Genomic DNA, 23,968 nt, shown 5'->3' on the forward strand with positions numbered 1-23,968 from the left:
TAGTTTGAAATGTCCCTTAGGCAATTGGGGATATAGGATGAGGCAGCTAAGTGACTCGGTTATGGCTTATGGGGTTCAGGGACTCCTCAAGGACTGAAGTCAACAAGAGGGTTGTCTGGAATGAATTTATGGACTCAAGCTTTCTTTAAAGTCAAGGTGGCAAAGGTTTATTGTAACTCCAACATGGTGGGCAGAGCTCCTTAAGCAACTTATAACCTTGTCATTCACTACTGGAAGGGGTTTCTCAGGGGTGTATTTTTGGTCTGCTACATCTGTAGCAAGATAGATTTGAAAGTGGATATCTATAGCTTGACCTCTGGATTAAATATAACTTTGGGAATCAATACATGATAATTCTGTGATTATAAGATAGTCCTGTTTTCTTTTCTTTTCTTTTTTTATTTTAAATGCTTTATTAACTTCTGATTTACATCATTCGTTTTCGCCAGATTTTGAGTTATAAATTTTCCCCCCATTTTTCCCCTACCCAGCGCCCCAAAATAGTCCCACAGGGACTCCCTCCTCCAATCTGCTCTATCCCATATTTTCTCCCATACCCCTTTTGACTTTTCCAGTGGATCTCTATGCCTCAGTGCCTGTATATCTTATTTCCCAATTACATGTAAGATGGTATTAATAATAGTATATATATATATATATATATATATATATGTGAATATTTGATTTTAAAACTTTCAATTCCAGATTCATTCCCTTCCTTCCTTGTCACCCACCCTTACTGGGAAGATAAGCAGTTCAGTGTAAGTTGTACATGTGTGGCTAATGCAAAACAATAACATAGTAGATACAGTATAAAAGACTGACCATATTTCCCTCCCTCCTATCCCACCTCCCACTTGTTCTATTCTCTACTTTGATCCCGTCCCTTTTCAGAAGTGGGTGCTTCCAACTTCCCTCCCCCCCAGATAGTCCTGTTTTCACTAGATTATTACTTCAGAGGTATACAGCCAATGTGATACCCATAACAGCTAGATGAATATGCAGATGTATTTCCAGGGTTGAATCACAAAATATAACAAACTCTCTTCTTCAAATATGAAACCAAGATATTTATTCAGATATTATAAAGTCAATTCCACCATGGTAACAAAGAAGTTTAAACACATCACCAATGCAAGGAACACCACCATCCCCAAGCCTTCCCTCCATTAGGCCTTCCCACAAACAAGCTCCCTGAAGCAAAATTCCTCCCTCTCTCACTCACAGTAACTGCTCCACCTCAATTCTCTCCTAGCTCTCCTCAGTTTTGCCTCACTCTCTTTTCCTATTCCACCCTTCCTACTCTACCCATTCGGCAAGCTCCTCCCACCATGGGTTCCAAGTGACTCAAACTCATGTAACTTAGGCTTCTACATGACTCAAGCAGGTCACATGGGCCTATTAATGGATGGCAAAGATCTTCCTATTAAGCAAAAATATATTAACAATACATTCAGCCCCAATTTCTTTCATATCCATTACATAGATTAGTGGGAGTTTAGGGTTAACTGGCATCAATAGAACTTTACAACAATACAACAGGGATAACACAAAATAAGCACATAAAGCAACTTCTTAGGGTGGGCTTGAGCCCAAGCACTCCATCATTTCCCCCTAGAACGAATAGGGCCCAAAATCTAGGGGTAAGGGGCAAAGGTGTCTTCTCCCAGAGATACTTCCTGTTGGAATTGGACCTGGAGCTGTTCCTGCCTCAAGAGGTCCCATTTGAAAGGTCCATTCTTTAGCTGGCATCCAGACACCAGGTTGGTTGGTTGATGCCAGGTCCAGGGTGACACATCACAGTCATGGACAGGGTATGATCAGGTGTCTGCAGGTGGAGGATACTAAACATGCAGGAAACACATCTAGCAAACAGGTTTAACAAACAAATGGCCAAAAAGAAACAAGGAGACAATAACCAGAAGCAAGGTAGATATAGGGTCAGCTGTGCTTCTAGACTCCATGAACCCACTACCATAGTCTTACTCATTGTTGTTTACTGTTTTCTAATTTGCAGTTTTGGGGTTGTCTTCTGGCTAGAGATATACTTTCTTTAATCTGACCTGGAGCCTGGCCAATTTCCTATTCTCCTTGCAGGTGTGATGAACTTGAATGCAGTGTTTTAGGATGATCTGTAGGGGCAGTTCTTACTTCCCTGCCCAGTCTAATATTAAGCCCCTTTCCTCAGCACATTTTATATAGTTCATTATTTGAAATGCTATCTATTCTTCAAAAATCTACCCCTGCTTTAATAGAACAATTCTTTTTTTGTCAATCCATTCTGACTTTGAATCCATGGGCTATTTACTCTTCTCTCTCTCGAGGAAATGTATCTTTTCCCCATTCCCCTAGTGACTTAACTGTGAAATCTTATCAAGCACCTCTGAAAGAGGGTACCCTATCTCCCCAATTAGTAGAGTCAGAATTATGTGCTTATAAGCAGGAGAAGCCATCTTCACTATGATTTTTCTACAAGAAACTGCCAAGGGGTTTCACAATATGCATTTGCGTCTCCCATCATAATTGCAGTCTTCATAATTTTCTCATACAGTCTCCAAGTGAGTACCAGGGTCTATCTCCACTAAGCCACATAGAGTCAGTAGGATACTGCCTGTTGCATCCATCCGAAGCTAAAGCTAACAGATTAGTTGCATTGTTACCTGCTTGTATGTGATGATCTCTAAAAGTTTGCTGTACAAAAGGATTCTAATATCTATAAATTTCAAGCAATCTATGTTATCTATCAATACTCCTCCAACCCCTTCATCACTGATTCTCACCATCCAAGACACTAACTATTCTCCCATCCTTTGGGTGAATCAATTTAATATATCAGTGACCTCCTACTGAGTAAAAGCCTCAATTACCTCCCTAAACACTGTGTGGTCTCCCTGGTTCTTCTGCTTTCTTCTTGGTATGGGGTAAACAAACGTCTGCACTTGTTAAAGCTCTTCATCTAATTTTGTTTCATTTTCCTCCCACACATTCTCCTAGCAATTGTTGAGGCCCAACTAGGCCCAGTCTGTGCAATGACTACATGCAAATTCCTTTTGTTAAATTTTTTCTTCTTTTTCTGAGCCAAACCCACAACAGCCCTTTCTTCTAATACCTGACTAGCTTGCTCTTTTAAAGGAGAGCCCAAACACTGTGGCACAGAAAGATTCTCATGTAAACCAGCCAACTCCATTTCCATCTGAGCTTTCTCTTCCAGCAGCTTGTCTCTGCTTTTACACATAAGGGGATAACTTGTTACCAAGGCTGGCCTCTGCTACATACCACTGGCAGTTCTTTCCCTGGTTTTATTGGTATTCCTTGCAAACATCTTACCAAATCTCTAGATTCTCCCTTCTGTAGCCACCATTCTCATAAGGTAAATCCTCTCATCTTGGGAGATCCATTTCTTCCTCTAAAGTCCTTCTTCCTAAATAGAGATCTGATACCGTGTGATCCTGTTCATCATCCCAAATATATCTCCAAGGCAATATTCATAGCACCAACAGTGACTATGAATATGCTGGTATAGTTCTGAATTGCAAAATATAACAGACTCTCCATATAGAAGATAGAACCAAAATATTTATTCAAACACCAGAAAGCCAAATCTATCCTAGCAACGAAATCTCTACATAATAACAATGAAGAGGGTACTGTCATCCCCAAGCCTTCCCCCTGCTAGGGCCTTCCCACAAATGAACACTTACGTGTCAGTGCCTGTTTCCTCTCTCTCTCTCTCTCTCTCTCTCTCTCTCTCTCTCTCTCTCTCTCTCTCTCTCTCTCTCTCTCTATCCCTCAGCTCTAACTACTTTAACCAACTTCCTCTGGGCTCTGCTCCACCCTTCCTGCTCCACCTGTTCAGCAAGCTCCTCCTACCACAGGCTTTATTTATTTTTTAAGCAGGTCATATAGGGCCTATTAATGGATGGCAAAGATCTTCCCATTAAGCAAAAATACATTAACAATACATATGTATATTGCTATATAGCAATATCTATATATGGATATCTATCTATGCAGATATATAGTATCTATATATGTTTGTATAGATACATACATATATCAAGATGCACATATATACATATACATACGTGTGCGCATTTATGTGCAAAATGTACCTAGAAATCTTCTTCCTAGAGGTGATAATTGAACTCAAAAGGACTAATAAAATAAAAAAGTGAGAGAGTATAACGGAAAAGGAGGAGGGCCCAGGGTAGAGCCTTAGGGAACACCCCTATGGGTGGAGATCCAGCAAAGGAGTCTGAGAAGGAACAATCAGAAGAAATAAGAGGAGAACCAAGAGAGAGCAATGTCAGAAAAATTCATAGAGGAGAGAATATCCAAGGAGAAAAAAACTCGGTGAAAGGCGTCAGTGACGTAGAGGTCAAAGTTCAGGACTCAGAAACAGCCATTAAACTTGCCAATAGAAGATCTCTGGTAGCTTTGGAGAGAGAAGTTTCAGTTGAATGATGATGAAGTTGGAAGCCAGACTAGAAACAAATTAAAGAAGAAATGGAGGCACTGATTGTAGACAATTTTTTCAAAGAGTTTAGCTGAGAAGGGAAGGAGGAGAGATATAAAAAGATAGATGAAAGTCTTTGTTTAAGGCTAGTGGAGACTTCACTAAGAATGTTTGTAAATAACAGGAAAGGAGTCAGTAGACTGGGAGAGACTGAAGGTAAGTAATTAGGCATATGCTAGAAAAGACTGGAGGGAAGGGATCAAGGGTTCACAAAGAGGAGCTGACCTAGTAGAGGGTAGACAAAGGCTGTTTTTTCCCAAAGGAGTTAATGAAGGGGTCATGTCAGAGGGATAGGAGATGAAAAGAAGCTCTCCTTGAAAGGTCATTATTTTCAGGTGAGGTCTGCAACTGAGAGGGTGGGAAAGGCAATGGTATTAGAAGCTTGAGGAGAGGGGAGGAGGTTTGGGATAGTTTCTGTGTGAGATATACTCTACTAGACTGAAATAGATTTGCCTCGAAGTAGTGTGAGGGCCCAGTTAAGATTAGGTAACTTAAATTTGTAATGGACACTGTCAGTATAGTTTTGTAACTCATTCAACCTCTTGAGAAACATATGAATAAATGATGGGAATAATCCAGAGTTGGGTCTGATAAAACAAGAAGGTAAGGGATTGAGAATAAGGCATAGCTAGTAGAGTTGAACTGGTTCATAAAGTGATCAAAATTGGGAAGCTCAGACAGTGTAGGCAGAGTAAAGGGAGTAGCTTGGGAAAGTACTGAGAGACAGAGGGACTGGAGGTCACAGTAAGGTCAGAGAAAAGGGTTAGGAGTTGTAAGATTTAGTTAAAGATGGAATGATTAAAGATTATCTGATGATATGAAGGAAATTCAGAGTTCTTGAAAGTGGAAATAGAACACTTGTGAGTCTAGGCAAGATAAATATATGACCGTCCCTGTGTGTGTATCCAAAGTCCAGTGGAGGAATTAGGTCATGGGAATGAAGAGGTGAGAAGGAAATTGGGATATTTTAAGGTACATAATTATATATATTGAAGTGCCTTAGAATAAAGGCAACAATTGAGGATCAAAGCTAGGTGGGGCCAGATGGGACAGTTATATAAACATCTATTAAACACCTATTTGCAAAACACTGTGCATCTGAGCCTTGTGAATGAGAAAAGCAAAACAATTCCTGCCCTCTAGAAGCTTAAACTATACTAGCAAACACAGTATGTACCTATATAAATAAAAACTAAGTATTCCCAAAGTAATACAGAGTAAGTTCAAGAAGGAGAGAGGTTCCTCAAAGCACCAATCTAAATAAAGCTACACTTAATCAAACATATTTTGGAGCAAAAAAAAATTTTTTTCATTGTTGAGTTTTCAAAGGGCTTGCCTATAGACTAAGCAAAGGAAAGGGTAGGAACAAAAATGTCAAAAGATCAAGTAATTAAGTTAACCCATTAGAGTCTGTCAACAAACTTGAGAACGATGTTTGCCCAGTAGAACCTGATATAGCATCCACTTCAGATAAATTGAAGTTAACTACATCTTTTTTCCCTCATAGGGACCATTGTTTGTGTGAATCCCTATGTAGTGTTCAAATAGTAAATAGCCAGGCATCATTCTACTTTATAGTCAGGGAAACCACTGTGAATCACAGGGCAATGGACTAGCAGACCAGCAAAAAAGGAACCATTTACTTAGGTTAGTGTTTATAGGATGTTTCCTTTGAACAGCCTCAGGAAGTATTTTAAACATTGAAACTCAGATCACATTCACTGATATATGGTAGCTGCTTTAGTTAGGATGATGTATTTCAAAGCTATATAGTTCAGAGGTCAGCCTAGGCAGTGTTGAGGCCAACAACAAAGAAACTTGGACAGAGACTATGCTGTGGAAAATTAATGAAAGCTACTTTCATTAATGGGGACATATTTTTAAAGGAGCTTTAGACAAAAGTCATTAGAAAGTATATGATCTGGGGAAGCTAGGTGGTAAAGTGAATAGAGTGCTGACTTAGAGACAGGAAAACTCATCTTCCTGAGTTCAAATCTGATCAAAGACACTTACTAGCTGTGTGATCCAGGACAAGTCACTTAACCCTGTTTGCCTCAGTTTCCTCATTTGTAAAATGAGCCAGAGAAGGAAATGGCAAAACCAGTCCAGTATCTTTGCCAAGAAAACCCCAAATGGGGTCACAAAGAGTCAGACACAACTGAAAAAGGATTGAACTACAAAATGGGAATAGTTGAGTCTTGGCTGACAAGAATATGGACTTGGGAAGCAAATTGTTGTTTTTGAGCTTTGATTTTTTCTGAATTGTTTTTTATATTACTATAAACTCAAAACAAGTAGAATTAAATTTCATGACTGTTTAATGTAGTTAAGATTGTATGGAGAGTTCCATTTTTTTAACTTTCATCGTTTTCCCTTGGCTTCATAATCAGCCTGAATCTGATGAGCCTGAGGGAAAAAAGAAAGTTCACTATGGATCTGGGGGTCTGGGGGTCTGGTCCTTAGCTACTTAGGGGTGTAGAAACTTGGTTTTAACAAATTTCCTAGGAGTTGTCAACTTCTTGGGGAATTGAATCACTACAACCAAACTCTCATTATTGATTTTTAAGATAGAATTTTACTTTATTGATTTATCATATGTGTATGTCAGATATATTTTCTAGCGTGTTTGTATATATTGTATAAGTTTGTATGTTCGTGAAGTATACCTAGTGTATTTCAGTTGTTTTTCAGTCACATCTGGCCCCATTTGGGATTTTCTTGGCAAAGATGCTGGAGTGGTTTGCCATTTCTTTCTACAGCTCATTTTAAGATATGGAAATGGAAGCAAACAGGGCGAAGTGACTTGTCCAGGGTCACACAACTAGTAAGTATGTGAGACTGGATTTGAACTCAGGAAGATGAGTCTTCCTGACTCTGAGCCCAGCACTCTATTAACTGTACCACTTAGCTGCCCATACCTGATATATGCAGACACACACACACACACACTTATATACACTTGGTAACCCATCTTCTCAGTGGTTCATTGTACACAGAAAAGCACACTGTGGATTACCAAATCCTTACTTGATGAACAAAGGATCAGAAAAAAGAAACCAGATCTTACAAAAAATACATGTTAACATCAAGATAATGCTGACATAGTGGATTTATAGTCTGAAGGCTTGGTTCAAGTCCTGATTCTTCCCATTATTAGGTATTCAACTTTGAGCCTATTGTTTAATCTTTGGGGACCCAAAGTTTTCAGTTATAGACAGAGGAAGTAAACGATTAGATTCAAATCCTGCTCTTGATGCTCATTACTTTGGGCAAATCATAACTTTTCTGGGTCTCTCAGTTTCCTTCTCTGTAAAATGAGCATGTCAGATAGCTATTCTTGAAGGTCCCTTTTAGATCCCCATCTCTGTGTTGTTGTAAGAATAAAGTGACATCATATTTGTACTTTGCAACCTAGATCTATGTGGGCAACTAGATGACACAGTGGAGAGAGTTTTGGCCTAGAGTTAGGAAGACTTATCTTCCTGAGTTCAAATCTGGTCTCACACCCTTACTAGCTGTGTGACCCTGGGCAAGTCACTTAATCTTGTTTGCCTCAATTCCTAATCTATTAAGTGAGCTGGCGAAGGAAACAGCAAACCACTCCAGTATCTTAGCCAAGAAAACCCCAAATGAGATCAAGAAGAATCAGATACAATTAAAAAAGATTTAACAACAACAAAAATAAAACAACCTAGATCTGTAAACTACTGTAGACAGCTATAAAAGGGTATCAAAATATGAGCACTAACCCCTACTTCCTTATATTTTGAGGTTCAAATGAAATAATAGCTATGAAGCACTTGAAATATAAATGTAAACTATTAATATATTTCTCCATTATAGAGATAATTCTATCAATGATGGCATTAAAATCAAATATTATTTGGATGGTGCTGGAGAAACACTAGTTTCAATTCTTGACTGTGTTGCTCTTTCCTTTTTCAATATTCTTTGTCAATCAACAAAAACTTCTGTCATTACAAATTTACCATGTAATTAGATTACAGCCTACTTTGCCTTAGTTACTGTTAGCTTGGTATCTTCCTGGTGAGAGGTTAAGGCTAGTAGTACCTTAGGTTACAGGGTGGACATTTGGAGACACTTAAAAATGATCTGTTAGGTCGTTTAATTCCCTGGCTAATCTCATGCTTTATTAGTTGATTCTTGTTAGTGTCTGCTTGGGAGAGTAGCTGCATTTTCTTATTCTGTCCCCTCCGCTCTGATTATCATTATATTTCATCAGTTTAAAATGTTCAATGTCTTAGTGTGTTTGTTTCATGTGCCTTAACTCCTGATGAATGGTTAGCTGCCAATTCAGAAAACAAAACCCAAACAGAAATCATACTGTCCTTGTTTTCACTGTCTTCCAGTGTCATCTTGCATTACAACATATAAGAAGACACCACCTCCAGTCCCACCAAGAACTACCACAAAACCTTTCATTTCTATCACAGCCCAGAGCAGCACAGAGTCTGCCCAGGATGCCTACATGGATGGACAGGGGCAAAGGGGAGATATTATCAGTCAGTCTGGACTTAGCAACTCCACGGAAAGCTTGGATAGTATGAAGGCTCTGACTGCTGCCATCGAAGCTGCTAATGCCCAGATCCATGGACCAGCCAGTCAACATATGGGGAACAATGCTGCCACAGTCTCCACCACCACCACCACAGCCACAGTCACTGCAGAAGAAAGAAAGAAAGATCACTTCAAGAAAAACCGATGTCTGTCTATTGGAATACAGGTAACAAATCTGATTTCTGTTTTGCTTTGGATCTCTGTCCATCCCCATCTCCCTAACCAATGTTTAGCCAATGCTCAGCTCAAATGCTGACCCATTGACTGATTTGATACACTAGCATTTTCTTCTTGTTCTATGCATTTGGGGCTTTCAGATGCAGAGTTAAGATGCTTTGCTTCTAATTTTCCCCCAATGTTTTTTGCTACTTTTATTTTGTTGCACAAATGCTCACCTGACCAAGTTCTCAATACTTGACTTTTTCTTTCTATAAATAATTGAATTGTTTCCTAAATTTAATGCATTCTTCAAAATGAAAAGCAAATAAACAGATGTGAGCCCAGATAGCCAGAGTCACACCATCAAATTGTTCACCCTGGTGAACCTTTCGTAGTTTGACACTCAGCAAAGAAGCAATTTCCTTGGACTCTCAGGGTTGAGCCAGTTGGTTAACTAAAAAGTTCAGCCGCTCACTTTAGCAGCTGCAATGGGGCAAGTATGTGAATCACTTCACACACAGGTGGGAGGGATGGAGTCAGGAAAAGCCAGTGCAAAGAAAGCCAGAGAGTTCAAAGCAATCATTTATTTACAGCAAACCCAAGCTCTGAAAAGTCTTGCATCCAATTCAGCAGAATTGTCCCTAATTATTCATGCATGGCATAAAACTGTTAGTCAATTCAGCTGGCCTCATAGTTCAATTAAGTGTTATCTTTTCCTCAAAAGATAAGATCCATCTGATTCCCACTTGTTTTAAGTCAGTTAAGCATAGTTCCCTCAGCCTAGAAGCTTCCCCTTCTCCTTCAGGAACAAAGGAAGTCAATCTCTCCTACTTCAGGTTGGGTGTAACCTGTGTCCTCTCGAAGGTGATTTTGGAATGGTAACAGTCAGGGTTCATGCACAAACACACATTAGCCACACCAGCCCATCTTCAGAGACCTCAGAGGCCAAATCACCATATGCATTGCAGTTACAATTGTTTAATTGTAGAAAGCTTCCCCCACCCCACCACATTTTTTAAAAAGGCAGTTAGGTGCTACACTGAGAATCATAGTGGACTAAGAATGAAGACCAGGAATCTGGGCACTGTCTGGTATCCACCTGAGTTTCCTTAGCTGTGATATGGAGGTAATACCACTGATCTTCCAGGATTACAGATCGAGAGTAAGTTGTAGTACCTCAATAAGATAGTGGGAACAAGATTGTGAATTTAACATAGGTAAGATGGTGAAAATGTTACCGTAGCATAACTGATTCCATTTTGTTTTAAAGCTCAATTTTGTAATTCACCTGTCTTGAATCACTTTGTTTTCCCATAAGTTGTTTTTCAACACTAGGGTTTTGAGAGGATCAACTGAGTTAACATGTAAAGTGCTTTGCAAGCCTTAAAACACTTTACTTGTTGTTAACTGAGGGGACCTGGAGGATGTCTTATACAATTAGCATGTTAAAGCTATGAATTTATTTGATTAGCTGCTTGTCACCTTAAAAAGACAAAGAGAGTCTAAACTAAGGGCATAAGGTGTGAGACTGGAAAGAATAGAGGAAAAAAGAAGAGATAAGCATGGAAATATGAAGAGGGAAGAGAGGAAAAAAGAAATTGCTGAATAGAGAAAAGTAGAGAGACCTAAGTGAGCCCCTTCCCCACTCCAGAACAAGTTCTGTGCTTTGAGCAGTGGGGACAACATAAGAGTGTAAGGATGTATCCTATTCCTGATTCATCATTTATGGTACTCAAGTGTTTGCATGCTAATGAGATTAGTCAAGCCCCAGTGCAGACACATTCATGTATTTACTCCATTTGTTTTGACTAAAAAAGCCACAGGAGCCAATTATTGACCTGTGTTTTTGGAAACAAAATTTTATTCCATTGGTGAATCACTTTCTGCTACCACTACTCAAGAGAATTGGGGGTTGAGGGATAGGGATAGGAAGAGGAAGTTCTCCAAATACTTCTTCCTAAAGATCATGGCCCTTTCCTTTTTACCTTCTCCCCGTGGATATTAACACTTCCTCAAGTTCAGTACCAGAGAGACTTCATCAGCCCATTAAAATCCAACAATCTTGCCTAAAGTTCCACAATCAACTACTGCTCTTTATGTCTTCTCTTCACTACAGACTTTTAAGGCCCCTCTCCCAGTGGATAGAGTGCTGGGCCTGGAGTCTGGAAGACTCCTCTTTGTGAGTTCAAATTTGACCTCTGAGACTTACTAGGTATATGACCCTGGGCAAGGAAGTCACTTAACCTTGTTTACCTCAGTTTCCTCATCTGTAGAAGGACATGGCAAAGCTGACTGAACATTCAGACTTGTATCTGCTTTGGTCTTGTCACCACCTGGCATGCTCTCTCCCCCCATCTTCCTTTACTGTTTTACCCTTGATATTTCCTTCAAGACCCACCCTATGACCTGCTTCCATGAAACCATTTCTCTAGCACCTTTACTCTGTACAAATTCTGTCCCTATTGCATAGTACAAGGGTTCTTCACTTTTTCTGTGTCATGGATCCCTAGGGAGCTCTGGTGAAGCTGCTGGACCCCATCACAGAATAGTATTTTTAGATGCATAAAATAAAATACATAAGATTACAAAGGAAACAAATTACATTGAATTGAAGATGTAATGGATTCTCCCCCCATCCAAATCCTTAAAAGCCCATATGTAGTTCATTGTTCACTAATTGTTTTTATGACATCTCCCCAGTTAGAGTAAAATTCCTTGAAGGTAGAAACAAGTGTTTTTTTACATCTTGTGTCTACTACCATGCCTCCAGGAAGGCTGAGTACTCAATGATCACATAATGAATTTTGACACTTGGCAGTGTGATATGGTGGAGAGTCAGATTAAAAGGTCCTGGCTCTAGCACTTAACTACCGATCCGAACTTGGGAAGGTCATTCAAATTATCTGATCATATATGAAAGTGCTTAGCACCGTGCCTGGCATGTACAGTAGGAGTTTAATAAATTCTTGGCTAAAAGGAGTAAGTTGGATTTGAGGATCTTCGGGCTCAATTTTTGATCCAGAGATCCTGATCTTTAGCCTAAAGACTTCCTGCATAGCTATTCCTCAAATCCTCAATCAGTTCATCCTAAATTTGGATCCAGTTTGCTCCCTGGTGCTGTGGATGGCCTGGAGTCAAGAATACCTGAGTTTAAATCTTCCCTCAGATACTTAATAGCTGTGTGACCCTGGGCAAGTCACTTAACCTCTGTTTGCCTCAGTTTCCTCATCTGTAAAATGAGGATGATAATAATACCTACCTTCCAAGGTTATAAGAAGTAAATGAAATAATCATTGTAAAGCATTTAGCACAGTGCCTGATATACAGTAAGTGGTATGGATAAATGTTGACTATTATGGTTTTTTAAATTTAGAATTGATATTAGGGTCAAGAATTTAAGGGGAGAAGAAGGGGCCTAGAAATCTAGGCCAATATCTCATTTTACAGATGAGGAAACTAAAGTCCAGAGGGGTTAAATGACTTGCCCAAGGTCATACAAGTAGTAAAAATGCCAAGGCAGGATTTGAACCAAGGTCTTGACTCCAAATCCAGCATTCTTTCCATCATGCTGTGGGTTTTATATCCCTTCTCACCTTAATTAATACCCAGTTTCTCTTTTATCTTTATCTCAAACACCAACTTCTGCTGGCAAGTCACTTGGAATAACAAGTTAATGTGTCTGAAATCAGTTCTTTATTGAACTTATGTTAACCCTAGACTGATAAGATTATTCTCAAATCCACATATGATTTGGTGAGTGAGAATTTTTCACTTTTTGCCACAGAAGACATTCTATTTTATAAATTTTAGGATTCTTGAATATGCTATTAAAACTCCTGTAATCTACTTATAAGTGATACTCTGACAGTTTCCCATTGTCCCTAATAATATTTTTAATGCTGTTATGAATCAAATTCATGAGTGTCTAAGTTATCAAAATATTCCCAGAAGGAAAGGACATGTGTCATACTCATTCTAAGTATAGTTTACTGTTCTCTCCTAAACAGCAGAAATACATCTGTGTCTGTGGGTGTGTTATGGCTAATGTCTAAATACAGGCTAATCAGTATTAGTTTACTGCCATGACATAAAGGTTGGGATCTTGAAGTTCCCTTAGGTCCTGAGTCTTCCTAGAGCTGCTTAGACTATAATTGTACAAGTAGGGTATAAATATTGGGTTTTACCATACAGGGTCCTTTCTCTACCTAGACAGACAGAGGCTCCGTTTCATGAATTGCTGATCAAAATCAATTCAGAATTTAATGACCAATCTTCAGAGCCTCAGCGAATTTAGTCAGGCTGGTCCTCAGAAACACACCTAATCTATCATGAGGCTCATATTTCAGACTTTTCCATCTTAATAGGATCTATGCTGTGCTAGCATAAATTTTGAGAATCCCTAGTCACCTCCATTCCATAATCAGGTACTAGAATAGGATTTTAGTGGGAATCTGTACAAAGAATCCTCTTAGTAATGCCTAGTGCATTAAACACTTCAAATAAGTGTCTAATAACATTAAACATTTCAAATAAGAATTATTATTTCTTTTTAAAGGAAATAGATGTGGAATACTTAAGAATAAGTTCGTATGTTATTGAGCATAAAAACACAAGTAATTTCCTGTAGAAAGTAGTGATTTCTAGTACATAATAATACTGTTGGTAATGATAATAATACCTAATTCACATGAATATAGTGCTTTAAGGTTTGCAAAATGTTTTACAAACATTATCTCATTTTATCTTTAAAATAACCTGGGGAGATAGGGACTATTATTATCTTCATTTTAAAGATGAGGAAACTGAGGCAGAAACACCTTTTTAAAAATAATTTGTCAGGGGGTCAGCTAGGTGGTACAGTAAATAGAGCACAGGCCCTGGAGTCAGGAGGACCTAAGTTCAAATCCGGCCTCAGACACTTAACACAAACTAGCCGTGTGACCTTGGGCAAGTCAACCCCAATTACCCTGCCTTTCCCCTCAGAAAAAAAAAAAGCAAAAAAAATTTGTCAGGATCATGCAACTACTAAGTGTCAGAGGTCATATATGAACTCAGGTTTTGATGATTGTAGGTTCAGCACTCTATCCACCAAAGAACCTGTTCTTTTAACATTTTTCTGTATATCTTTATCTATGTACCTATCTATTTATTATTTTTCTATAAGCATTTATTGTCTCTCCAACCCCAATACTGATTTTTAAAATGAAAAAATAAAACCCTTATAACAAATTGGTATAGTTCAACCAAAACAAATTTTCCCAATGGTTGTAACCAAAAGTGTATGTTCCTCAGGAAGCTGGCATATTTTCTCTTCAGTCCTCTGGACTCATGGCTGATCATTGCATTGATCAGAGTTCTAAAGTCTTTCAAAGTTGTTTTTCTTATCATAGGGCATAAACTATATTCTTAGTTTTCTCCTCACTCTGCATCATAAATATCTCCCTAGTTTCCCTTGAAATTATCCATTTCTTATGGCACATGTATCCATATATATGTACTCCATTGTATTAATGTACCATAAGTTGTTCACCCAATCTCTATAATAGGTGGGCACTCCATTAATTTCTGGTTTGGGGCTACTATGAAAAGAGCCACTATAAATATTTTTGTATATTTGGGTCTTCTTCCTCTTTCTTTTAACTCTTTGGAGAATAGGTCTACTAGCAAAGGTGTATCTGGATCAAAGAGATATCTGGATCAAAGGGATTTATACTTATTATTAATCCTTTCTTTGATCAGTTTAATGAATTCCACAGACATTTTTTAAGGGGCTTATTGCTACTTTAAGAGAGGCCAGTATCATTGGAAGCACAAGTTCCTCGGTCACCTAGGCACTAGCAGTTCCTGCCATAATTGTTTTTTCATTTATTATCAATTGGTTTATTGCTAGGCCATGTTGTGTTTTCAAGCAATAGAAACAGGTTCTAATTGTAATAGTATCAGACAGGATTTCTAAAAACTTATACTTTAGTCAAACCTTTCACTATTTTTTTTTTAATCTGGACCAAATTTTCACTGGTGTGAAATATTCTCTTCTCTAAGCAGATCAGTAACTCATCTGTAATTTAAGGTCTTAGAGAGTTGCCCGGGCACCAAAAGGTTTAGTGATTTCTAGGTAACAAAATTATGGAATTATGAGTTTAGAGCTGAAAGAGACCTTGGAGGCTGCCTCTTTTTACAGATAAGGAACCTGGGTCCCAGAGAGATTAATTAACTTGCCCATGACCATAGGTAGTAAATGGCAGAGCCAAGATTTAAATCTAGGTCCTCTCCTTCCAAATCCGGCACCCTTTTCATTGTACCATGCTATTGTCCATGACCATCCAGGTAAGATATTCTGTTAGCTTAGAATTAAAGACTTCAAAAGCTAGAAGTGGCCTTATATATTGTCTAGTCCAGCCCTCTAATTTTGCAGAAAAGTAAAGTCCATGGAGAAAAAATGATTCGGCCAAGGTAAGTTGGCTGATAAAATGGTAGAGTTTATGTTTGAACCCAAGTCGCCCGGCTCTAAGCCATCTTTTTTCCTCCTTCAACTTTGTAGCCACTAAGAAACTGTTGGATTTTTTTTTTTTTTGGAGGGGGAAGGCAGGGCAATTGGGATTAAGCGGCTTGCCCAAGGTCACATGGCTAGTAAGTGTTAAGTGTCTGAGGCCGAATTTGAACTCAGGTCCTCCTGACTCCAGGGCCAGTGCTCTATTCACTGCACTACCTAGCCACCCCAGAAACTGGTTTTTTAAAATACCTGCTTAAAGTCTTTATTTGTAATAGAAGTGGTTTCTATTTTTTGTTTCTAAAATTATAGTCTTAATGTTAGTGCAAAAGTATCACTTCTGTTATTGCTTCCTAAAGGATAATTTCTTCAAAATTCTTGGCTGAAGGTCATACAGTTATAAATTAGAACAAGAAGTGACCTTGGAAGCCATTGTGTCTATCTCTCTATATTACAGATGAAGAAACTGAGGCCCAGAGGGATAAAATTATTTGCCCAGATTCACCCAGATAATATGTGTGAACCTAAGTTGGGATTTGAACCCACATCTTCCAGACTCCTCCAGCACCTTTCTGACAAAGCATGCTGCCTCTCTTAGCCCTCAAGTGTATTTTGCCATATTCCTAGCCTTTATTTCCCCAAAAATAACTTCAGTGTCTTAAGAAACCACATTTTTGTTGGTTTTTTTAAATGATGGATTCATTTATTCAATAAATAGTACAAAGGCCCTTTGTATATTGCAATCAGGCTCAGGAATGTACATGGTCAGTTTGATTGTTGCCATGTATTTCCAACAATACATTTTAAATAAGCACATGAAAAAAATCTTTAAAAAAAACCCCACAACAATCATAATAATACACAAGTATACAGAAATCATGAAGGTTGTCATGAGCTGATTAATCAGTTCTGGATCTCCAATACTCATTGTCACCATCTGGTAATAATAAATAAAATTTCAGTTAAAATGATAACTCATCAATCCCATTTAACACAGCCACATTGGATAGGATATAATAATGACAAGACCCGAAAAGGATAATGCTAACCCATAAGAGGCAGGCCGCTCTAATGGTTTCCTTAGAAGCTAGGGTTCTCAAGTCCCTGCTTTTTAGAGTGGATCTGTGCCTGAAAACTCGTAGCTGAACCAGAGGGAGACATGGGATTGACTACGTTCAATGGAATTTCTTCTCCCACTCCCTCTAGTCTTTCCCTATTTTTAACACGATAGGGACATACTTGATTTAACTATCCTGTCAATTTTTTGAATTAATACCAAAACAAAATACTTAAAACCAAAACAAAAGTTTTCAAGCCCTAGAAAAGCAACCTGGACTACAATTTCAAAATGGAGAACCTTATCAGTCCTTTTAATTGATAAGAAAAGACAAAAAAGGAAAGAAAAAGGTGGCAAATATATGGGTGAAGAAATTGTACAGTAGCTAGATGATCTTATTATAGGCTCATTGTCAAATTATTTTGAAAAGAAACCCCTTCTGTATTCTCTTTTCTGTGTCTTCAGCTGTTAACGCTATCTTTGGGGAACTTTCAGAATGATCAAGTAATTACAGAGAAGCTTCTACGCTTATGTGTCCCCTGCCATTAAGTATTAAGCAAAGAAGTGAACAGTAACAACATTTATTGTTGAGTTTAACTCCAACTTGAATATTTGTAAAAACAATACAAAAAAATCTTAACAAAAAAAAACATAGTAACTAGATAAAAACAAAGTTTAAAAAGATAGGGTATTGGGGCGGCCAGGTAGCACAGCGAGTAAGAGCACCGGCTCCAGTGTTGAGAAGACCTGGAGATCGAATCCCGGGCTCAGACACTTAGCACCCACCCAGAAACACCTGGCTGTGTAACCTTGAGCAAGTTACTTAACCCCAATTGCTTAGGGGCAGCCAGGTGGCTCAGTGAGTAAGAGCACCGGCTCCAGTGTCGGGATGACCTGGATCAAATCCGGGCTCAGATACTCAGCACCACACCCAGAAATAACTGGCCATGTAACCTTGAGCAAGTTACTTAACCCCTATTGCTTTATTAAAAAAAAAAAAAAGATAGGGTATGAGGTTCCCTAGAGTGGCTTGATGGCACAGTGGATAGAGTGCCCAACCTGGAGTCAGGAAGAACTCCTCTTTGTAAGTTCAAATCCAACCTCAGATACTTACTAGCTGTGTGACCCTGGGCAAGTCATTTAACTCTGTTTGCTTCAGTTCCTCATCTGTAAAATGAACTGGAGAAGGAAATGGCAAACCATTCCAGTATCATTGCCAAGAAAGCCCCAAATGGGGTCACAAAGAGTTGGTCTCCACAGAAGAGCAACAATGAGGTTCTGTGAATACTTTGACCTTCCTGAATCAATAACTTCACAAATGTTGAAAAGAAACAAAATGTCAAGTTACCCATCAAAGAAAAACCAGGAGAGTGATCAGTAAATCCTAAAGGAGTTGGCAGAAAGTCTACAACACTGACCAGTTTGTATAAATCCAATTTATGTAAATTGCTGTTGTGAGGATCAAGTGAGAAGAGAGAATATGAGATAATAAATTGAGATAAATAAATAATAAAATGAGATAATAATTGTAAAGTAATGACAGTGCCTAGCATATAGTAAGCAGTGTACAAATGATAGTTGTTGTCATTATAATAATTATTATTATCATAAAATGCATTTTATTTGGAGTTTGAAAGATTAAAGTACAAATTTGAATTGAGGTTTTTTAGATATTTTAAGAAATCTATTATAAAAGATGGCTCTCCAGAAGAGGTGAGAATAAAGTATAGAGGGAGAAATTAAAATAAAAGCAAAATAACAAAAATGAAAAGGGAATAAATAAAACAAAAAATTAAAAATTAAATTAAAAACAAAGATGTCAATAAAAATTTATTATAAAAGTATTATTTAGACCCTGTAGGGTCTAAATAGGAAATGTCAGATAATGAACCTCTGTGAGGAGGTTTCTTAAAAATGATGAAATGGAGGGGCAGCTAGGTGGCACCTAGACTCCGGCCCTGGAGTGGGGAGGACCCGAGTTTGGTTCTGGCCTCAGATACTTAACTCCCACACAAAAAAACCAGCCATGTAACCTTGGGCAAGTTACTTAACCCCAATTGCCCTCCAAAAGGCAAAAAAAAAAAAAATTGATGAAATGGGGGTGGCTAGGTGGCGCAGTGAATAGAGCACCAGTCCTGGAGTAAGGAGGACCTGAGTTCAAATCCAACCTCAGACACTCAACACAAAACTAGCCATGTGACCTTGGGCAAGTCACTTAACCCCAATCGCCCTACCTGCTCCCCTCCAAAAAGCAAAAACAAAAAAAAAACAAATGATGAAGTTGGACCAGGTAATCTATCAGGTCCTTTTTTTTAAGGCTTTTTTTTTTTTTTACCACTTAATAGTATTTTTTTTCTAATTACATGTAAAGATAATTTTCAACATTCACTTTTTTTTTTAAAGCAATTGGGGTTAAGTAACTTGCTCAAGGTTACACAGCCAGTTATTTCTGGGTGGGTGCTAAGTATCTGAGCCTAGATTTGATCCCCAGGTCATCCCGACACTGGAGCTGGTGCTCTTACTCACTGTGCTACCTGGCCACCCCACAACATTCACTTTTATAAGATTTTTAGTTCCAAATTTTTCTCCCTACCCTCTCCCCAAGACAGCAAGCAGTTGGATATGGGTTATACATGTGTAGCAGCAAGCACCCCAAGCGCGTCCTCAGGGTTTGCTGCCCATACAAGTTCTTGGATCTGCTTTGTTAAAGGAAAGCAACTCAAAATGGGTTAACAAGCTTACTTTAATCAGTCAGACATATATCTTTTACCTTGTTCAGGGGGAAAAGGTCAGCACCCCAAACTTCAAAATATACAGACAGAATTATCAAGACATTAACAGATCAAGTAGACAGCTTTCCAAACTGTCCAACCATTACATCCATACCCAGTCAACATCTGGGTTTCCACATCTGGGTTTTTCAAAGCCGGGGGACTCTCAACAACGGCTTCCCAGAATTCAGATCAAATCACAGAACAGATCAAATCACAGAACACTTCTCAAAGTGAGTCCCAAAACAAAGCTACACATCAGGGCTTATATAGCCTTCTCCTGGCTCAGAGAATGTAACAACCTTATTGACTCACTGGCCAATCAAGAAGTATCAACTGAAAAACAAGCCTCCCTCCCCAGGCTTCAGGTGCATTTTAGCCTAGGGGCAGGGAAGATCTTCCAAATTTGCATTCCCATTACAACATGTACAATCATATTAATCATATTTCCACATTATTCATGGTGTGAAAGAAGAAAAATATCAGGTCCTTTTCAATTCTAATAATCTATGATTTATGATTATCAAGGGGGTATGTGAATAGAAATATGCTTGATTTGGGGTCAGAGGACATGGGTTCAAATTTCAGTTCTGTCACTTCAGTATGTCAACTTGGACCTCTCTAGATCCCAATTTTCTCAACTGTAAAATGAAAGGGTTGAACTGGATAATTTCAAAGATACTCCCTCTTTTCCTCTGTGATCCTATACTAACCTGTAGTGCCTACCCTTAAGAAATTTAAAATCCATTTGGATCCTACCACCCTCTGAAACCACTGCTTTGCCGTTTTCCTTCCCTTTCTTTCACTGAGGAATTTCATGAAAGAATCCTATACATTCAAAGGTGTCCCTTCTTCACCAGTCATTCCTTGATATCTGACAAATCCAATCTCACTTACCCAACTGTACTGAAGCTGCTCTCTCTAAGGTGACTATAGCAGCAAGCATCCTAGCATACCCAGGATGGCTGCTAGAACAGGTTCTTAGATCTGCTTTTCTAAAGGAAAGCAACTCAAAATGGGTTAACAATCTTACTTTAATCAAACATATGTCATTTACCTAGTTCAGGGGGAAAAATCAGCACCCCGAATTTCACAGAATACAAACAGAAGTTACAAGTAGACAGAGAAACAGATAAGCAGACAGGCTTCCAGCTGTCTGACCCTACCTAGTTACTAGAGAGGGAAGCACAAACGCCTGGGTTTTCAAAGCCGGGGGGCTCAATGGCTGCCCAGAGTCTCATCTGGCCAAATCACACAACTCTTCCCAAAGTGAGCCCCAAAATAAAACTTCACATCAGGGTATTTATAGCCTTCTCCTGGATCAGAGAACATCACAATCCTCTTGACCCAATGCCTAATTACAAAGTAACAAGGTGTGGGCATTCCTGAAAAAACAAGCCTCCCACCAGAGACTCCATGTGACCACAGTCAGCCTATTAGGGGACAGAGTATATTTTCAAATCAGGGAAGGTTCTCAGAGTCACTTAAGCCTATCAAGAGGCCAAGAGGCAGGGAAGATCTTCAGATTCCCATTGCTGTTAAAGTGACCACTGACCTGACAAGTCTGATGGGACTCTTTTTTTTCCATTTCTGCAGCATTTGACAGTTGTTTATCCAAACTCTGATAGGGAATTCTTCTTTGGGTTCCTTAGCCCTTTATTCTGATTGTGCTTTCATCTCTTGGACACTGATCAGCATGGGAAGGACAGTGGCCATCTGGAAAAGGGAGTGACCAGGATAGTGAAGGGACTCAAAAACATGTTTTAAAAGGACTGGTTGAAGAAACTGAAGTTCTGTAGCCTAGAAAAGAGAAGAAGCCAATTATGTCTTTTAATATTTGAAGGCCTGTAACCTGGAAGACTTAATCTTCTTGCTCCCCCAAAGGACAGAATTAGGAACAATGGTTAGAAATCACTGTCGTTCAGTTGTGTCTGATTCTTCCTGACCCCATTTGGGGTTTTCTTGGCAAAGATATGGAGTAGTTTGCCATTTCTTTCTCCAGCTCATTTTACAAATGAGGAACTGAGGCAAACAGGGTTAAGTGACTTACCCAGGGTCACATAGCTAGTAAGTGTCTGAGTCCAGATTTGAACTCACTTACTGCTTCAGGCCTGGCACTCTACTGCACTATCTAGCTGCGGCATAGAAGACACAGAGACCACCAAATATATAAGGAAAAGCAACTTAACACTTGGAGCTGTCCAACAATGGAATAGTTGCTTTCCTAGGACTAAAGTCCCATCACTGGTGAAACTCTTCAAGCAGAGTCTGGCTAAGTTGTTGGCCTCTAGTATAAAATATAAATACCTTTGTTTAGCACTTAAAGCCTTATAGAGCCTGGCCTCTCTCCCCTGCAAAACCCTTCATTTCTAGACTTATCCATTACTCCCTTTCACTCTACAATGCAGCCAAACTAACCTTCTTACTTGTTTCTCTAGGCTTTGGCACTGGCCAATCATCCCCCCTGCCTACAGTTCCCCCTCTTCACCTCTGCCTCTTACATCCTTTATTTTCTTTAAGATTCAGCTCAAGTGCCACATTCTACTTGAAACCTTCCCTGATACCTCCAACTACTGGTGTTTCCCCTAAAATTTGCTTGTATTTATTCTGACTATATTTCTGTTGTCTCCACCCCCACCCCTACCACCCCAAGAACGTAAGCTCCTTGAGGGCAAGAACTCTCAATTTTTTCTGTATTCACAGAAGCCAGCTCAGTATGCATCACATAGTAGGTATGTAATAAATAATTGCTGATTTATTAATATTCTTATTTTCTCTACCCATCAAAACCCACCCATCTTTCAGGTCTCATTTCAAATGTTACTACCTTAAATAAATTATTTTTTAATATTCCAAACTGACTATGGCCTTCTCTTCCTCTGAATGCTCATAGTTCTTGGTTTCAGTTCTTTACATCTCACTAGCACAGGCATTCTTTATGACGCACGAGGGATCCCTCATCATGAAGAGTTTATTAAACGTTGCAAACTGGACATCCCAAAGTCATCTCCAGTTCAACACATCTAAAACAGAATTCGAACCCTCTTCTCTTCTAAACTTCCCTATGTGTCAAGAGAACCACCATCCTTCCAGTCACCCAGATTCTGAACCCAAGTGCCATTATCACCTCTTCACATTCACTCACCCCACATATCCAGCTGGCTGTCAAATTTGTTTCCTCTTCCTCAACTCTACTTACACAGTCATTATCCAAGGCAAGCCCTCATCAGCTCTCCCCTGTCCTATTTCAGTAGCCTACTAAATGACACCCTCGCCCCGCTTCATCAAGTCTCTCTCATTTATAATCCATCTTCCTCATAGCTGGCAAAATAATTTTCCAAAAATCACAAGTCCAATGATGTCACTGCACTTGCACCTTATTACTGCTAGACTCATATACAAACTCATGTTTTCAGAGTGAGCCTTTGGGGGCAGCTAGGTGATGAAGTGAATAGAGCACTGTCCCTGGAGTCAGAAGGACCTGAGTTCAAATACAGCCTCAGACACTTAATACTTACTGTGTGTGTGACCTTGGGCAAGTCACTTAACCCCAATTGCCCTGCCTACCTTCCCCACCTCCAAAAAAACAAAAAAAATAAAGTGAGCTTTTCACAGTCTGTCCCAAAACTGCCTTTCCATTCTTATTTGTATGTTACTAGTCTTGACATATACTATGACTTCAGCAACTGACTTTCTTGTTCTTATTGTCCCTTGTACATGGTTACTCTATCTCCCATCTCCCCCCTTTGCACTGGACTCTTTCCTATGCCTGGAATGAACTCTTTTTTTTCTTTTACCCATACCTCTTAGAATTCCTAGCTTCCCTTTCAACTCATCTCAAGCACCACTGTCTACATGAAACTTTTGCTGATTCCTCCCAGATGCTATTAGTGCCTTCTCACTAAAATTGTCTTGTATCTATTTTCTTTTCTTTTTTTTTTTTTTTTTTTTTTCCTTTTGGAGGGCAATTGGGGTTAAGTAACTTGCCCGAGGTTACATGGCTAGTTTTTTTGTGTGGGTGTTAAGTGTCTGAGGCCAGAACCTAACTCGAGTCCTCCTGACTCCTGGGAGACTTTATTCACTGCACCACTTAGCCGCCCTTGTATCTATTTTCATATGCACACATAGGCACCTGCTGTCTCCCAGAGGGAGGTAAATTCCCCGGGTGTGGACTGTATTTCACTTCTGTCTTTGCAGCTCCCCAGTGCCTGACTCATGGTAGGCACATAATAGAAGTTTATTGATTGATTGATCATGGAATCATAAGTTTAGAGCTGATCTAGTCAGATCCTCTTTTTACAGGTGTGAAAACAGTCCCAGAGAGCTTACCTGTCTTACCCAAGATCAGAGAGGTAGACAGAAGGGGAACTGGAATGCAAACTTTGGTACCCCAACTC

General features: G+C 39.1%; 1 protein-coding gene across 8 annotated transcripts in view; it reads left to right on the top strand.

Annotated features, from left to right (window-relative positions):
- Positions 1-23,968, top strand: part of DLGAP1 (DLG associated protein 1) — a 1,177,715-nt gene that overhangs the window by 1,059,843 nt on the left and 93,904 nt on the right. For 7 of the 8 annotated variants that reach the window (XM_069099693.1, XM_069099694.1, XM_069099695.1 and 4 more), the window contains one exon: positions 8,887-9,260. In XM_069099693.1, the coding sequence (XP_068955794.1) occupies positions 8,887-9,260 (374 nt within the window). The remainder of the gene's footprint in view (positions 1-8,886; positions 9,261-23,968) is intronic. The other variant, XM_069099698.1, reaches the window with a different exon arrangement.

The sequence above is a fragment of the Petaurus breviceps genome, unplaced genomic scaffold (assembly GCF_028583685.1).
Source record: "Petaurus breviceps papuanus isolate PSGF00001 unplaced genomic scaffold, PetGlider_PUasm1.0 38, whole genome shotgun sequence".
NCBI lineage: Eukaryota > Metazoa > Chordata > Mammalia > Diprotodontia > Petauridae > Petaurus > Petaurus breviceps.